At 33.9% G+C, this 19560-nt stretch overlaps 1 protein-coding gene across 1 annotated transcript in view; it reads left to right on the top strand.

The window, feature by feature from the left end:
• The window catches only part of COL24A1 (collagen, type XXIV, alpha 1), a gene marked incomplete at its 3' end in the record, with an annotated part of 142583 nt that overhangs the window by 26353 nt on the left and 96670 nt on the right, over positions 1–19560 (top strand). The window contains exons 9-10 of the mRNA XM_008582339.1: positions 11307–11360; positions 13024–13131. Of these exons, the coding sequence (XP_008580561.1) occupies positions 11307–11360; positions 13024–13131 (162 nt within the window). The remainder of the gene's footprint in view (positions 1–11306; positions 11361–13023; positions 13132–19560) is intronic.

The raw sequence follows: 19560 nt of genomic DNA, 5'->3' as shown, positions 1-19560 counted from the left end.
AAAGCCTCTCTGGTCATTTCACTGTTTTACTATTCTATTCCCTCTTTCTTTTTGTAAATCCTTAAACATGAGTTCTCCCCAAGATTATTCTGTCTTTACTTGTCTACGTTTTTTTTTTTTTTTTTTTTTTTTTTCTCCTTAGGAGATACTCTTCTATCTTGGGAGTCATCCCTTATGTCTCTACCAGAAAATGATTTCTCTTTCCTCGGGACTCTGATGGTCTTATTCAGCCTTTTAAAGATTGCTAATACTTTTAAGCATGTGGGTCTCTTCCCCCAGAGAGATCATAGCTGTTCAAAAGCAGATGCTTTTTATTTACTCCTTTCCACAAACCGCATTGCTTCTGTGCTCCGCTATTTCCACATGGGGGTTCAGTAAAGACTGAAGAACTAATCATGAGTAAACTGATCATGCAGGCGGTCTAGGAGACAAAGTAGTGATTTACACAGTTTGTAATATTTGTGCTTTTTTTCCTGTACTTCTCATCCTCTAGCTTCTAACCTCTAATGTCCTATCTATGATCTAATAATGTCCTATCTATGATAGCCTCTCCCTCAATCAGCTCAGTTAGGTTTGCAAGACTAAGAGGAAAGCTCTGTCTAGAAGAATACAACTATTATGAATGAAACACAAACTGGCCGTCTCACCATTCACATTTAACCATGACTATAATGGTTTTAACAGCAATTAAAATAATGTTATAATACATTTCCCCCCCCCAAATAATAGATAATTGTACCAACATATTTCAAAATGACATTTGAAGAATGAGGATGAATCAGAAGTTTCACCTTTTTCTGCACTGGCAAACAGTCTTTTTCCCCTCCAGTTTTACAGTACAGTAGTCCACCTTTCTCCACAGTTTCACTTTTTGCTGTTTCAGTTACCCACAATCAACTGAGATCCAAAAATATTACATAGAAAATTCTAGAAATAATTCAGAAGGTTTCAATTGCATGCCATTCTGAGCAGTGTGATGAAATCTTACAAGAATCACCCCTTTGTCCAGCGTGTCCATGCTGTATATGCTACCCGCTCATTAGCCACTTAATAGCCGTCTGGGTTATCATATCAACTGTAAAGATATTGCAGTGTTTGTGTTCAAGTAGCCCTTATTTTACTTAATAATGGCCCTGAAGGGCAAGAGTCATGATGCTGGAATGTTGTTACAATTGTTCTATTTTATCATTAGTTATTGTTAATTTCTTACTGTGCCTAATTTTTAAATTAAACTTTATCATAGGTATTATGTATAGGAAGAAAAACATCATATATGTAAGGTTTGGTACTATCCGCTGTTTCAGGCATCCACTGGGGTCCTGGAACACATTCCCTGCAGATAAGGGGGTATAACTATAGTGGTAAAGTGCTCGTTTCTCCTCTGTCCTTCCCTCTCAGTCCTGAAAAACTGTGATGGGTGTTTCGTCACAGCAAATACTAAGTATTAGAGAATCCTATCTTAAACGTCATCAGTTTAGACACAGAGCAGTATAATTTCAGTTATATATTCTCATAGAATCCTCTTAATAACCTGTAAATGTTATTATTCCTCATTTTACAACTGAAAAAAAAACTCAGAGAAAGCTGAGAAGAGGCCTATGCAAGATAACATAGCAGGTGGCAGAGTTGGCACCAATTCCTTTCTTTTCTGACTTCTGTGTCTCTAGGCCTCAATTATCCATGAGGTAACCAGCTTTGGTCCCATATTTTGTCTTTCTAGGATTCTTGATATTTTTCGTCTCTTTTAGAGGACTCATCCCTCTTTCATTAGCATAAGGCCTGGACCCACAGAGGAGCCAAGTAACAAATGCTCATAAAGTGTAATTATCTTCCTACGAATTCTTGCCAAATTTACCTTTTTTTATGAAAATCCATTGACAACTATTTATACTTTACCATAGATTTTAAAAATCTACTAGCCTAGTTCTCTTGCAGAACTGAAAGAGTTGGTGCAGAGGGAGAATACAGCACTGAGAAACAGGAAGACCCAGAGAGGGTTGATGCAGCAAGGCAGCTGGTGATGGGCAGAGCAGAGATGAAAAAGGGGCTCAAAACAAAGCATGGAAAAATGATAAACAGATTTCATCTGCTTCATAATTTTTCCCAGGAATAATCCTGCCTGGTACACATCTTTGGTGCCTTTTTTTAGTAATAGCACATGTGTGTTTCTTTTTCATTTTTTTTGTTGTTCTCCTTGGAATCTTAAATGCCTTTCAGCTTATAAACTCAATAAAAATACCACGGCATATTTTTTCGAAAGAACTTTATGATCCCAGGAACTATTGCTTAATCAGACAGGCTGATGTTGGATTTACTTTTGCACTTTTAAAATTCTTCCTTAGGAAATGTCACAAAGACACTACCTTGGATTCTTACAAAATAAATAAGAAAGAGAGTGAGAGAGAGAAATAAAACTTTTTTTTTTCCAAAAGAAGAGAAGCTCTATTACTTCCTAGAAGATTGGGGAATAAGATCTGGACTGAAAAATAAGGCAAGGCATCAATAACAGATTCCAAATTTAAGATATAGACTTCTTTGAACAGGAAAAAAATGTATATTTTATTCTTGAATTCTGTGCTAAAATGTTGCATTGCCTAAATGCATAGCTCTGTATGAGAAAAGAGTTGGGAAGCATCCGAAAAGAACCATCTGCCTGACTTTGGGCTGTCATTCATTTCTAAAAAATCTACCACTGTTGTGTCTAAGATCTAAATAGATGTGGACATGTTAAGTCAAAGTTGAATGTATTAAAATGAAATTATCCTGTTTTATTTCTTTAGGACAAAATTCTGTTGGCTTTATTGAAGTATGGTTTTTCTGGTCTGATTAAAGTGGTATGATATTAGGTAGAGGTGAATATCTTAAGAGAAGGTGAAATGAAATAAAGTACATTCTCTAAGAAGTTTTTAAAATATTACCTTAAAAATGAAGACATAAAGATGACATAAAAATATCAATAGTTAGATGAATGATGAGATAGATATACATGGCTCTTGTTCCTGAAACAGTTTCCTTGGGAAACCTGAAAAACAATCAGTTGGGAATTTGGGGGTCAGAGGCATTAAGAAGTAAAGGATTATCTAACTCTTTATCATATAGGGCTTGTTTGTTCTGAACTGTTTCATTATAAGGCAACACAGAAATAGAAAGCCCTGCACTGACCACTATGTAACCATTGTTCAAACCCCTGCTCTCCCACTAAAGAGCTGTACATTATTGGGTGAGTCATTCTTTAGTTTCTCAGTTCACCCATTACACATAATAAAGGGGTCAGAGCTATGCAGAACCTCCCAACATGGTCATGTCAGGAGGGATTCTGAATTAGCAGGGCTCAGTTCCTTCTATTCTTACTTTGGTCAGAAGAAATTCTCGTATGACTATTTAACATATTAGATTCTATAAAGGTTTTCTTTGGAAGAAAATGTTCTGCTTTGGAAGAATCATTAACTTGAACTTTGTAAGTTGTAATGCTATAAAATGTATTTGTCTGTACATTAACTCAGCAGAGTTTTTGAGTGCCTTCTATGAGCCAAGAACTCTGCTAAGCATTGGGGATACAGTGCAGAACAAGACTAGCAAGGTCACTGATCTCTGACCTTATAGTCAAATAGATTAAATATCACTGCAGATTGTGATAATATGATAATGGAAATAAATGGGGTGATGAAAGAGAATAACTGATTAAGGGTAGGAAAGCCAACTAGTTAAGGGTGGGGAAGACTGTTTCAGCTAGGGTAGTGAGGGAAGTCTTCTCTGAATAGGGGGTGATTAAGTTGAGACCTGAAAGATAAAAAGACCATTTCATGCAAAGAACTGTGAGAAGATCCTTCAAGATAGAAGGAGCAACAAGAGCAAGATGTAGAGAGGAGAACGGCCTAAGTATTTTTAGAAAACTAAACTATCTGCAGTATAATGAATAGTGAAAAGTTATTTGAGATGAACTTGGAGAGGTAGGTAGGAAGCAGATCACCAAGGACCTTTTAAGCCATAGTGAGAAGCTTGGGTTTTATCCCACGTGTGGTGAGAAAATATTAAAAGGTTTTAAGCAGAAGAGGAACATAGCCTCTGATAGGATCACTCTATAATTTCCAAACATTGTTTAACAATACCTAGTGTTATGGGCTATCTGATGGATGAAATAAATTACAGGAAAAGCACAAATTAAATTTGAAATAGAAAAGCATGTGATGTGCCAAGACAATTCAATGAGGGGAAAAATGGTCTTTTCAACAAATGGTGCTAGAACAACTGGATACGTGCAAAAGAATAGTTGGACCCTTATAATATACACAAAAATGAACTCAATATGCGTCGTAGAACTAAATGTAAGAGCTAAAACTATGAAAATCTTAAAATAAATCGAGTAAATCTTCATGACTTCGGGTTAGGCAAAGCCTTCTTAGATAACACCAAAAGCGCAGGCAACCAAAAAAAAATTAGATTTTTGCTTTAAAGGACACCATGAAAACAATGAAAAGACAACCCATAGGATGGGAGCAAATATTTGCAAATCATATATGATAAGGGACTTGTATCTAGAATATAATAACCATTCAATAAGAGAAAGACAACCTAATTGAAAAATGGGCAAAGGATTTAAATTTCTCCAGTGAAGATATACACATGGCCAATAAGCACATGAAAAGATACTCAGCATCGTTAGCCATCAGGAAAATGCAAATCAAAAGCACAATGGGATATCACTTCACATTCACTAGGATGGTTATAAGCAAAAACACAGAAAATAAGTGTTAATGAGGATATAGAGCATTGGAGCACTTATACATTATAGTGCAGTCACTTTGTAAACCAGTTTGGCAGTTTCTCAAAATGTTAAACATGGACTTACCCTATGACCGAGCAATTCCACTACTGGGTAACAGGTATTCAAACAAACAGGTGTTGAAACAAACATTTGTATATGAATGTTCACACGTATTATTCATAATTGCTGACAAGTAGAAACAACCCAATGATCATCGCCTAATGAATTAATAAATAAAATGTGGTATGTCCATGCAATGGAATATTATTTAACAATAAAAAGAAATGATATGTAAGTACATGCTACAAAATGGACGAATCTTGAGATTATTATGCTAAGTGAGGGAAGCAAGTCACAAGAGATGAGATATTGTATGATTCTTTTGTATGAAATCTCCCAAATAGGCAATTCTATAGAGACAGAAAATGGATTAGTGGTTGCCTAGTGCTGTGGGGATTAGAATAAAAGGAAGAATGACTGCTTATGGGTATGGGATTTCTTTGTGGGGTAGTGCAAATATTCTAAAATTGATTGTGGCAATATTGAATTGTATACTTTAAATGGATACATAATTCGCATATGTGAATTATCTCTCAATAAAACTTTAAAAAATAGATATGATGTGATACCTCTGAGACAAAATAGCTATTCTCACAAAGCTTAAAATAATCAATAGAGGGCCGGCCCGGTGGCGCACTGGATAGTGCGCCGCTTGGGAAGCGCGGCGGTGCTCCCGCCCGAGGGTTCGGATCCCACATGCAGACCGGTTCCCGCTCACTGGCTGAGCGAGGCGCGGGGGCAACGCAGAGGGTTGCGATCCCGTTGCCGGTCCCCGGTCCGGTACGGGGGCAACACTGAGGGTTGCGATCCGTTGCCGGACACGGAAAAAGACAAAAGACAAAAAAAAATAATAATAATAATCAATAGAGTGTCAGCTTGTACCTCTGTTTTATCAGTAGGTAACATCAAGCTGACTATTTTCTATCATCATGATATATACATGACATATATAAATGGCATATAAATCATATAAAATTGTATTCTTATTTCTGTAATTATTGAACTAATCCACTTAAACATGCACATGGTAGAAAATGTTGCTATTTTTCCTATATGCCCTGCAAGCCTCTAAATGGGTTGCAATTGGCAATGCTAACTTTTAAAAGCCAACATATTGAAGCAAAATATTACTTTGCATTTCAGAACAAGCACTAAAATCAGCCAGCCTAAAACCAGTGGAAATTAATTCCTCCCCTCCCCAAAAAAGAACAATATATCTTTAAAGAGAAATAAATGTGAACAAAAGAACTAGGGGAGACCTTTCTGATTATGACAGAAGAAAATACAGTATAGCATAAGGAAACCTTTTTTCATACACATAATGGGTTCTTCAAATACATGCAAAAGTTTACTGTGCAAAAAAAATCCTAGTAGATCCATAATTCTATTCTCTAGAAGCTAAAAAACATTACAAAAATCTCTCGCTACACTTTGCCTTTTATTCACAAACTTTGTTTTTATTTCCAATATTTAGTTCTTGCCCTTTAAAATGTTATTTTCTTTTAAGTGAATACTTATTAGACTAGCTTACTGTCTGATTAAGGCTAAATATTTTGAATTTTGTGTGTGCATTCTGTCATTCATTTATTTATTCATTAAATATTTATGAGGCATCAACTGTATGCCAGGCACATTTCTGGATACTAAAGTTACAGCAGTAAATAAAACAGACAAGGTCCCTGCTTCATGGAATTTAAGTTCTAGTGTGGGAAGACAATGTGAACAAGACTGACATATTGGTAGTGATAAGTGCTGTGATGAAAATAAAACATAGTATTGGGATATAGAGTGACTAGGCAAAGGGGCTACCTTAAGTTGAAGTGGTCACAGAAGTACTATCTGTGGTTACATTGAGCCAGACACCTCAGCGTGAGAGGAAGCCAGCCATGTGAATATTTGAGAAAAAGAGGTCTCTCATAGAGGGAATATCTAATGCAAAGGCCCTAAGGCAGAAAGGGCCTTAGTCTTTAAAAAAAAAAACAGCCAAAAGGCTCATGTAGTGAATATATGGAAAACATGATGTCAGAGAAATAGTAGGGGCCAGATCATGCAGGAAAATGCAAATCAAAACCACAATGAGATATTACTTCACACCCACTAGGATGTATGACCTATAGACCATGATAAAAGGTTTGGAGATTATTCTAATTGCAATGAGCAGCCATTTGAAAGGTTTTAAATAGGAGAGGAATTTAACATTGTTAGTGATCATTTGGGTTGTTGGGAAGAGATGGTCTGTGGGGGTAAAAGTGGACCAGGCCACTTTAGAAGGCTGTGGCAGTAGTCTACAAGAACAGCAACGGTAGCCTGGAATGTAAGGAAGCAATAGAGATAGTGAATAGTGATCAAACTTCAAAGCATATTTTGTAGCTGTAGCTGATTGGACTTGATGATGGTTCACATGTTGAACAAGCAGAAAAAAGTAATAAAGAATAAACCTTCATTTTTAGCATGAGCAACTGAGTGGATGATCATACCACTAAATATGTAACAGGACTACAAATTTTTACTGAAATATTTGCAAATATGTCATTTCTTTATTTCTGGTTCATCTAGTTTTCCTCACAAGCCCCAACTTACTGATTCATGGGACACAGTGAAGGGATTGGGGGTGGGGGGACAAAGAATATTTAAAATCCAAAATCGATTGAATACTTAATCTAATCCTATAATTTAGCAGTCTCTTCTTGTAATTTTCAGACTATCAAGATATCAAAGATATCTCTCAAATTTCTCCGTCCTTAACCTCCCTCTTTCACTCCTTTCCAATATTGAGACTGTCATCTCATGATGGCACAGACAAGGAGGTCCTGGATCTTGATGCAGGTGTTATTCATGCTGATTGGGACATAGTACTGTCTCTTGTATATTTGCTCACTAGCTTCTTTACTGGCCTCTGAAAATGATGTCTGTAGCTGGTAATTTTTTTTTGTTGTTATTTTTTGGGGGGATTTTTTTTGGCAGCAGGAAGTGAGGAGGTGTTCCCTTGCTGAACTAGCTTCATTTCAGTTCTCACTAATTTCTATAGAAATAAAAATCATTTAGTAAAATTTAATATCTATAACATTAACTATGATACTTAATGGTGAAACTTCAAAGAAATCAGCTGAGATTAGTACTATTCACCATTTCTATTTAACATTTGCTAAGAGTCCCAACCAGTACAGCAAAAACAGAAGAAATAATCTACAAATTATAAGAATTACTGAGTTCAGCAAGATGCTGAATATAAAATTAATATAGAAAAATAGATTCCATTCTTCTTCACCAGCAACAAGCAGTTAGAAAGCTATTTCTAAATACAATTTCTAATACAATTAGCAAGAAAATTAAGTGCCTAGGAATAAATGTAACAAAATATTTGCAAAAATTTTATAGAAAATTTGTACAATTTGATAAGAATTATAACAGTTTATTAAAGATCTAAATAAATAGACAAGCTTTTTATATTCATGGATGGGAAGACCCACTATGATAAAATTATCAATTCTTCAGAAAAAAAAACTATAAATTTAGTACAATTTTAGTCAAAATCCTTACAGGATTTTTTTTGTAGAACTTGATTGATGAAAAGTGATTTTCAAATGTATGTTAGACCAACGGGCCAATATCAACACATTTTTTAAAAACAAGTTTTAAAAGGTAGGGGTAGGGTGCAGGTCATGGGTATGGTGGAGGTGAAAGGGCAAACTTGACTTACCTGACGTTTTAATTTATTACTGAAGCTAGGGTAATTAAGTTAGTGCCATATTGTTTACAGATAGACAGACCAATGGAAATAGAAGATAACCTAGAATCAGATCTAAGTGTATTTTAAAACTTGATGTTTGATAAATTGATTATATACTGCATATCTATAAGGAAAGGACAAACTATTTATTAAATAGTTCTAGTACAATTGATTATCCAAATGGAAAAAAAAACCTCTCCCTCACACAGATGCGCATGCACACACACACACAAAGCATTAAATTCCAAGTAGATTAATGACATAACTGTAAAAATCAAAATTTTACAACTCTTAGGAAAACATTTAAGAGAATACTTTATGACCTCATGAGGGAAGGGAGAGAAGCAGTAAGGATCTCTTAAACAAAACACAAAAAGAAACAAGAACAAAATATTGATGAATTTGTTTACATTAATAATTGCAAACTTGTATTAATCAAAATTTATAAGGCTGGCCGGTTAGCTGAGTTGGTTAGAACGTGGTGCTGTTGCCACAAACATCCAGAATTTGATCCCTATACTGGCCAGTCACACACAAAAAACAAAAGTACAAAAACCCCCCAATTCACAATAAAGTGAGAAAATAAACTACAGGCTGCAAGCTGGAAAAGATTTGTGGTATACAGAATGAACAAAATACAAATATATATAAAAAATTCTACATGTAACTCATGAAAAGAACAACCCAGTAAAATAATGGGCAGAAGATAGAAACCAGACATTCACACATAGAAGTTCAATAACTTTATGGGTAGATATTCATTCCTTTGTAATAACCATAAGGCAAATTGAAATCACAAATTATTTACTTTGTACCATGAAATAGACAAATTTCAAGTCATAGAGTACCAAACTATAGAGTAATTGGAACTCTTAGACATCACTGTGGGAATGTAAATTGATTGGCAACACCACTTTGGAGAACAATTTGGCAATATCGTGAAGATGCATATATCCTACAACTCCATAGAGTCATGCACAGGGTGTTTATTACAACATTGTCTGTAACAGAGGGGAAAAGAATTAATCAAAAGAAAAATGGTTAAATAGGTTGTAGTTGATAATAACATGGAATCCTGTAGTAGTGAAAAAAAAGAAAAGAAAAAGTGAATGGATTAAAGGTACTGAATAATTTCAAAAACAAAATGTGTTAAAGTTTCAAGGAATACTGCTTATTTAAAGTTTAAAAAGATACAAAATAACCATATATTGCTTGGAGATGCATACAAATGGAGTAAAAGTATAAAGGAATGCATGGGAACAATAAACAAATTCAGGACAATGTTTGCACCTGAATGTGGAGAGAGGGTGAAATGTTTGAAAGGTATATGTGTATATCGGGCTTCAATGATATATACATACATTGGTTCTGTATCTTAAAGTGGGTGGTGTGTATACATGGGTTTTCATTGTATATTTTAATATCTTTATATATATATTTAAATATTGCATAATACATTTTTAAAAAACAGCAGAAGTTAGTGAGAACTAACAATTATTGAGCTTTTCACTGTAAGTCGAGTCCTTTCTAAGCTTTACATACATTTCGTCATTTAATCTTAGTAACGCTTTAAAGTGGTTTTATTGTACCCCTTTCATTTAACAGGAAACCGAGGCTTTAGAAGCTGAATAATCTACCTCTGGCTATATAGCTATTAGATACAAGAGCCAGAATATGACTTTTAAAAGCTCACACCCTTAAACTCTATGAAGGTTAATTCACCTCTTAGGAAGAGGCCTTATAAACTACAAGACCCCAGGGTAGTGCAGCTATCATTTCTGCCTCTGGATGCAGCTGTAACTACAGCAATAGAATACAACTGCTTTGGCTTCTAAATTCAGTAACTTTCTGAGGCTAGAAGAGCATTTGGGAGGATAGGGCATGAGTCATTTCCTTAGGTATCTGTTTATTCCTCAACAAATATTTATCGAGAGCCCACATGGCACAGCGGTAAACCACAATTATTTCATATCTACATCATTTTTTGAGTGTGCCAGACTTTGAGGACACAGATTTGAGATTTTATTTTCATATTCAAATACTGCAAAAAAAAGTTATGATTAATTTTTAGCCGTTTTAGAATTTTCAACCTGGCTTACTGTGGATCTCACTTAAGCCTAACCGTTGTTGATCTGCAACTTCATATGGCATCCCACTTTTTACCAAAAAAGTGTATATTGAAAACTTTTAATCTACTTTTGGCTAAACAAAGTACTGATTGAAATGAAAATATGATTTCAACAGTTAATATGACTACCTCCTTTTTCCTTGTATTTCCTTCTCTACTTTTTTTCTCCCACAGATCAAAGAATCTCTCTTTAATGCTCTCTATTCCAATGAGATTTCGAGATTGTGTTTGACCATGTGTTAGACATATTTTCATAATCCTATACACAAGTCTCTGAGTTTACTGTAGCTCATAGAAGTCCTGAAATGATACATTTGGGTTTAGTTTAATTACATTATTGCAAATTAAAATGAGTATACTGAAACCAAGTAATTTTCTTCCTAGAGTGAAGAACAGTTTAATTTTTTCTATCTTGTTCACTTTGTGTGTGAACTTTATAGCTAGTAACAGCTATACCTCTAAATCATTATGACTTCTTTTTAAATAATTATACAAACATAATATTGTTGAAAAGTAACCCTCATTTTTACTTAGTGTTCAATTCAGTGATTACATAACTATTCAGACACTCCACATATTTTTTTCTTTAAGCATTTATTTCCTTTCTTATATTGAATATTCAGGGACCAGAAGGAATTGTGGGAATTCCAGGACAAAGAGGTCGTCCAGGAAAAAAGGTAATTTTTTTTAAACATCTTTTTATGCTGGTTTTCTTTCTTTTGATGTGCCCAGAGCTTCATAGAATGTTGTAATGTTTTTATCTGCACTGAATATAAACTAATTAATAATTGTAAATTTGACTAAAAAAGGGCACAATTGTATAAATTAATATTAAATTTCAGTTAGGAGTACTTATGACCTTGATTATATGAAGACAGATTTTCCAGTTTGTAGTTTGTAAGAAAAAATCTTTGCTCTTTCTTCTTCCATCATTTGCCAAAAATTATTTTCATAGACCATGGGCAAGAAAAGAGATAACAAGAGAATACCATGTCATTGGTGCTATTTGTTAAAAACTTTTGTAAAATATTTGAGGGAAATGAATATGAATTGTTTCTGGGTTTGTTATTAATGGGTTTTTCTGAATTGAAAAGGTAATTACTGATTTTATCTTTCCCATATAAGAACCACAAATCAATAATATTTTTATTTGCTTTATATTTTACTAAAAAAAAAGGCATATTCGTAAAATTCTAGTTTATGATAATGAAAAATTCACCTTTGTGTAGGATCAATAATTTGTTTAAATATTTGTGAAACATAGGAATGGTTTTCCCATTGGACTATAAGAGTTCAGAATATATTTATTATAATTAAATTTAAATCATACCATATTCTAGGTCCCAAAGTCCAATTCTGGTATTTCTGCTGAGATACAGCTAGTCCATCTCCCTGAGAATTTTTAGACAGTAGGAAGGATAATAGAAAATAGAAACAAATGAGGTAACTTTTAGTTGCCATTTTACCCATGAAAATAACCTCGATATTGAAGTCTCTTTCATCATACATAATATTATGTCTAAAGTCAACAGAAGAAGTGAAAACAGTGCAGATCTTTACAACAACCGGCATCCCTAGGAAAGTAAAATAAAGCCTATGAACTGTGACTAATACTAAAAATTTCCTGACTGGCTGTAGTCACAGTTTAGTTTTTCTTTGTGTCTTCTTATCAATAATAAAACAGGTTGACTTCCACTTTCAGAAAATGAATAATAACAATGTTGTTTAAGAGCAGCTGTATTTTGATGTTAAAGAAGTGTCAGTCGGTCTAATGGAAAGCAGAAGGTAACCAGTTTTCAGAAGGATGTAAAATGATATAAAAATATTATGTTTTTTTGAAAGCATACTCTTAAGCCAGTAAGTGGTGATGATCCTAAATATACAGAACTGCGCACTAGAACTTTTTGCATTGAACAGGTCTTTGTGACACTGATATTCTCTGTAGAAACAGACTTCTCATAGGGCTTGTGTTTTTTCTCATGATTACACTATATAGACATGCATACATATATTACAGAATTCAAAAGAAAAAACTTGATTATTGGAATTCCACATGAGCACCAGATAATCCCGTGCTTGGTTGTTCAAAATTATTATTTTAATCTTCTTTTTCCAAAATTACTTTTATCTTTAAAGTAATTTGTGTGGTGATAGTATATTATTAGTGTTAGTGGTGGTCTGTAATACTATTAACTTAAAGCAAAGTTGTATTTATAGAATTTTGCTTACTGAATATTCTCTGGAGTTATTCAGGTATATGATATAATTATAATTTTTATTTATAATTAATCTAAGTATAATTTTTTTAAAACTTTTCTCTTTTATTAATGTCATCCACAGGGTGATAAAGGACAAATAGGACCCCTGGGAGAAGTTGGAAGCAGAGGTGCTCCAGGACAAATTGGAGAAAGTGGTCCTAAGGGTGCCAGAGGAACTAGAGGTGCTGTGGTCAGTATTTGATTTGCTTCCAGAACTGAGTCACTGTGGATGGAAAAGAAATATATCCATGACCTTAAAGCTTCATCCCTTGATTAACTTTACAGAGAAGGCAGTAGTTCCATTGAAAATAATCTACCTCTATGGGATGTGGAGAATTGTAAGCATTCACATTCCACAGTACTTAAATGGCTTAGTGGTTTCTGGACATGAAAAAGGAAAGGAAAAAAACTAAAAATGGAAACAAAACATGAAATGAGGTTTTTAAAAATGGATTATAACTCCTAACCTAAGTAGGAAAGTTTATATACTTAGCACTTAAAATCAGGATTTAATGTCTGTATAAAACTGTGCTGTCATGGCTGACAAATTGCTTTGAAAATTAGGTTTACTTGAAATGGATTTACTTTCTATGCTTGGATTCCACATGCTTTATCTGGAGGTTATTTTTTTAACCAGCTATGATAAATCTCCATAACATCTCATTACATCTTTAATCTTTTACATGAACTTTGCATGATGTTGGGAACAAGTGTAGTGTGATACTTATGAACCTACAATAGCAAAATTATATTGCTAATATATTCATACCTGTTCAGAAAGTCACAGCATGAAAGATGCAAAATATTTAAAAAATTATCCGGTTTAACCTTCTGACTATTTCTTAAGTTTATTTACAAAATGCATGTGTATCAGGGTCTTTAAAAAGTTCATGGAAAGATTAGTGTTATCTTATAGTTTTATTTTTCTATGAACTTTTTGAAGTATCCTTGCATTTCCTAGTCTCTATTAAAATATCACAAATGCTAATCTTTTCATTTTTGGAGTCCATTGCATAATCCATTTATTGTCTAAGCGAGGTTTGCCTCAGGCTCATTTTCAATATCTTATTCCTTACTGTCATCTTACTGCTCCAAGCCTTTCTTACTTCCTCATATTTAAATTACTAATATTTCTCTGTCTTTGGCCTATGTGTTCAAAAACATTATGTAATGTGACTAATTTTAAATAAACATAAGAACTGATATATATATATACAAAGAATATTGCCTTCAAAGTAGGCTCCTACTTTGGATTTTTTGCTATAAAATTATTCACTTTCTTGTAACCCCAAAGTGTTTGGATCCCTATACCAGCCAGCTGCAGGAAAAAAAAAAAAAAAAAGAGTATTCACTTTTTAAATTTTTATACATTCCCGAACTACCTCTCCAAGAGATTTCACCAAATTTACAGTCCTACCACCAACACTTCATATTAATTCCTTTGATGTTTGCCAATCTGATAAATGAGAAAGTATATCTCAGTTCTCTATTTACGTTTCCCTGATTGCAATGAAGTAATTTGCACTTTTTTTCCTCTGGAAGTTGCCTGTTCATATATACTTTCCATGTTTTTCTGTTAGGTTTTTCTATTAGGTTCATATATACTCCTTACATGTTTTTCTATTAGGTTTCTATTGATTTGCAACCAGTCCTTATATTTTTTAAATATTAATATTGTTTTGTTAAATATGTTGCAAAACATATTACAAATATGTTTCTCTGTCTGTCATTTATCTTTTAATTCTGTTTATATATTTTGCTATATAAACATTTTAATCTTTACATAGTCAAACTTGTCAATCTTTTCCTTTACAGTTTTTGTTTTTTATTTCTTCATTAGAAATGCCTTCCCTACCTCAAGTATATAAAAATATTCTTCCATATTCTTCTCTTACTGTTTTTATAGCTTTACTTTGCCCTTACCTCTTTAACACATTTGGAGTTTATTTTTTTGGTATGTAAGTTTTAGAAGACTAATTTTTTTTGTTTTCAAATTGATAGACAATTGTCCCAATTCTATTTATTGAATAATGTATTTCTCTCTTTTCTGAAATGCTACCTTTCCCATACACTAAACTCTCATATATTTACTGGTCTGTTCCAATTCTATTTTCTTTTCTCAATCTGTTAGTCTATTTCTGGGTCAATACCACACTATTTTATTATTAAACCATTATAGTATCTTCTGAAATCTGTTAGGGCAAATACTTCCTAATTCATTTTTCAAAAAAGCTTCGCTGTTACTGTTATTTCCTCTTTTATGTAACTCTAGAGTCAGTTTGTCGGGGCTGGCAGGTTGGCTCAGTTGGTTTGAGAGGAAACTTTTAACAGTAAGAGCACTGGTTCACATCACCATACTGGCCAGCTACCAAAAATAAATAAATCGAATAGAGTCAGCTTGTCAATTTCCTTTATTATTGAATCTTTCTATAGAGAAACACCTGTGTCTTTCCGTATACTCATATCTTCTCATGTCCTTCCGTAAAGTTTTGTTATTTCCTTTATCTCTGTTTTTACACCTCTCTTGTTAGGTTAGTATTAGTTTTTTCTTTTTATGGATTTTATTCTCATTGTTAATGTAATCCTTTTTCCTTTACATGATCTTATTGCTGCTATGTAAGAAATCTATTTTTATATTTTGATCTTATATCCATTTTAATGAATTTCATCGATTCAAGTAGATGTTGAATTTTATCAGATGCTTTTACAACATTTATTTAGATCATCCCATGCTTTCTCTCCTTTGTTAATATAAGGAAATTTATTAATGGATTTCTAAAAGTTGAATCAACCATGAATTCCTAGGATAAATCTTACTTAGGTATGGTTGTATTATTCTTCTAATGCTGTGGGATTCAGTTTTCTTATGTTTTATTTAAGAATTTTGTTTCAGTTTATTGCATTTGATTTGTCTTAAGAAATTTACATTTGTTTGTAAGCAAATAGCCTGTAGTGAAGTGGTTTTTGTTTGGTTGTTTGGTTGGTTTTTTTGGTTTTTGGGGGTTTTTTTTGGTGGCTGGCTGGTACAAGGGATCAGAACCCTTGACCTTGGTGGTATAACACCACTCTCTAACCAACTGAGCTGACTGACCAGCCCATGTAGTGTTTTTTTTTTTTTGTTTGTTTGTTTAATCTGTACTATCCTTGTTGGGTTTGGGTATAAGAGTTGACCAAGCCTTATAAAATGAGTTGGTAAATTTTCCATATGTTTCTGTTCTTTTTAAGATTTTAGAACGTAGATATTATCTGATCTTTAAAGGTTTTGATAAAACTTGCCTTTAAAACAACCTGGGCCTAATGTTATTTTATTAGCAATAGGTCTTTGATTTTCTTTTCAAATTTTCTCTCTTCTTGAATAAATTTTTTAAAGTTTTTTTCTAAAAATTATCTATTTTATATAGATTTTCTAATTCAATAAGTGAAGCTTGTAATTACTATTTTCGTATAATTAAAAATTTTTTCTTTCTGTGGTTATGTCTTTATTCTTGTTCTTAATGTTGTTTTGCAGTGTCTACTCTTTTTCTTGATTGAATTTGCCAAAGATTTAGCTATTTTATTTTACTCAGTTCAAAGCGTCTATTTTGTTTTTTACTCATCTTTTTTTATGGTTTTGTATTTCACTAATTTATGCTTTCTCCTCTTTTCTTTGGGCTTATTTTGTAGTCCTTTTTTGTATCTTCTTGAACTGAATGTCTAGCTAATTTATTTTATTTCTTTAATTTATTTAATAAATGCATGTGAAGCTACCTATTTTCTTCTGTGTGCCTCTTTGGCCATATTCCCTATATTTTTATTTTAGTGTTTTCCCTATTCTTAACATATAAATAGTTTCCAGTTTCAAATTTTATTTTCTCCTTAGCAAGAGCTATTTTAAAGGGGTTTATTTCCAATTGAATTTTTTTAGTAAAATATTTTTTCTCAAAAAATAACATTTTTCTTTCAATCATTATGAAAATTATACCCACAATTTGGCAATTATTTTTTAATCATTTATTTAATGGAAATGTGGAATAAAAATATCATCAATAAATACTAAAACCAAATTATTTCATGTCCCTTCTGCTTGAGGTCCATTGCCAGCTCTCCATAGCTTATTAGATACCATAAATCCCCTAGAGTAGAAAACAGAACCCTTCACAGCCTGTCTCCAACCTATCTTTTTCTGGGTCAAAGGAAAATCATAAAATTTCTTTAGCTTATGCAGCCCTAAGCTCCACACGTCTAGTCTCTTAAAGTATGGCATTTACACAAGAAGCTTATGTAAGTTCTTTTCATAGAGATTTTGACCATTATCTTATTTATTTTATCCTCGTCGCCTACATAGTTCTCTGTAGGGTTAGAGCTCAATGCATGTATTGGAATTAATGAATTTTCATATATTGCCATAAGCATCAAAATGTGCTGCATGATGCTTATGTCACTATTTCATTTCAACTTTGACAGTCTATTATGTTCATGGCCCTCTTCTAAGTACTGGCTATTGCCACTTTGGGTCCTTATCTATTATGTGTATACTGGAGACATAGAAAATATTGCTGTGATTTTACCCGCATCTCTCCTCTTTTCAAAGTCATTTCATACTTTTGAGTGATTTTAACTAGTTTACCATAATATTACCTTAGTACATATGGAAGTGGGACCTTCCACCAGGTGGAATGGTAGATTACAGGAACAAATTGTTAGGTGCTCCTGTCTCCCCAGAGCGATCCCTTCAGGAGACTTGAGACAAAACAGTCCAGCAACAGGGATAGAAAGAGCTCAAGATTTATGGTCTCATTGTTTTTAAAGGATATTTCACAACAAACCCATCAGACTGGTCTGGGGATCAAAGAGCTCACAACAGTTTGTAATATAAATCGTCACAATGTAGAAATAGCAGTGCTAACCAAGAGCTGTCCTGGGCATTTTTGGATGTGCACAGGCTGGAATCCCAGTATGTCATCTACCTAAGTCCTAAACCCTTCATTTCTCCAGCCATTTTGGTGCCAGAGAGCCTGGAGCTGCTGCCTTTATCCAAGGAACTGGTATTCTGCAGAGCTGTGAAACCTGGAAGGCCTCCTTGGGGTAAACAGTGAATTTCCCAGCTCGGTGAATAGGATGGTTTCTTATAAGTCAGGTTCTTATGGGCAAAGAAGAAAAATAACTTGTTTCCCCTCTGTATTCCTGACCTATGTAAAAAATAGTCTTGCCAAATGTCAACATTTCTCAAGCACCTGTCCTTGGGCTTCAGCTTTCCTCTCTCCGTAATTTTTCTCTGGACTGCTGTTACCAGATGGCAGATCCAGGCTCTTGAACAAGCCGGGGAGGAGAATCTTTCATGGGACTGAGAGAAAGAAAAGAAAGAGGGACAGACTGATGGAACATTTAGACAATATGACTTTATTAGAAAACAAAAATATGCGCAGAAGCATGCACAAGCATCCCGCACAAGTGGGGAGCTACCCCCCGGATTCCTAAGGGGAGGGTTTATATGTTGTTCTGGGATGGGGGTGTTTCTCTTAACTTAGGGGAGGAATATTTGGCTGTGGGGAAGGATCTAGGGTAATTACGCTGTAATATGCAGATGTAAGTTTGCATCAGCTTCCCGTCATGCATCCCTGACTTTCTGGTCCTGCACAGTGAAGTCACTTTCCCCTTAACTTTCTCCTTTCCAGTCTAACTTCATGGATGAAAGGTGGTCTGCAGTTTTGTTCCTCCTGGCGTAATACTTTTCTTTAAGAAATAGACTTTGTTTTTGTAGCAGTTTTTGGTTTACAGAAAAATTGAGCAGGAAGTACAGACAGTTTACATACTCTCTCCACACATAGTTTCTATTATTAACATCTTACATTAATGTTGTGCGTTTGTTACAATTGTGAGTCAAAATTGATACATTATCACTGATCAAAGTTTTCACCAGTTTTCCCTCTTTGTGTTGTAAAGTTCTGTGGGTTTTGCCAAACACATAATGTATGTATTCAACATGACGGTATCATACGGAATAGTTTCACTGCCCTAAAAATCCTCCGTGCTCCACCATCTCATCCCTCCTCTCCCTCCTTCTCCCCTGAAACCCTGGCAACCAATTTTTTTTTTTCATTACCTCAAACATTTATCATTTCTTTATTGGGAAGGGTTTTTTGTTTAAAGCAGATTATTTTTGGTGTTTATGTATCTTTTCTAAGTATGTTGCATTATAGTCAGAGAATGTGATTTATATGATTTCTGCTTTGAGGAACTTTATTAAAAGTTTCTTTGAGGCCTGTTATACTCAACTTTTGTCAAAAGACTGTACCTTCTTGTGTGTGTGTGTGTGTGTGTGTGTGTGTGTGTGTGTGTGTGTGTGTGTGTGTGTATACACTGTTCTATGTACTTCTGTTGCATCAAGCTTGTTAACTGAGTTACTCAAATCCTTATAGCTCTTTCACAGTTTTTTTCTATTTGATTCACTGGTTTGTGAAAGAGGTTACTGAGGTCTCCCTGTCAATGTTAACTTCTTCCCACTTATTTTTGGGGAGTTACATATTTTGAAGATATATTCTTAGGTACATTAAGGTTCGTGTCTCATATTTACTTTACGAATTGCACATTTTATTTCTTGTTGTAGTGGCTCCTACCTGTCCATCCTAGGAGTCAGCAG

This window comes from Galeopterus variegatus, unplaced genomic scaffold, assembly GCF_000696425.1.
Source record: "Galeopterus variegatus unplaced genomic scaffold, G_variegatus-3.0.2 Scaffold2575, whole genome shotgun sequence".
Classification (NCBI taxonomy): domain Eukaryota; kingdom Metazoa; phylum Chordata; class Mammalia; order Dermoptera; family Cynocephalidae; genus Galeopterus; species Galeopterus variegatus.
This window is presented reverse-complemented; position numbering and strand designations above follow the sequence as displayed.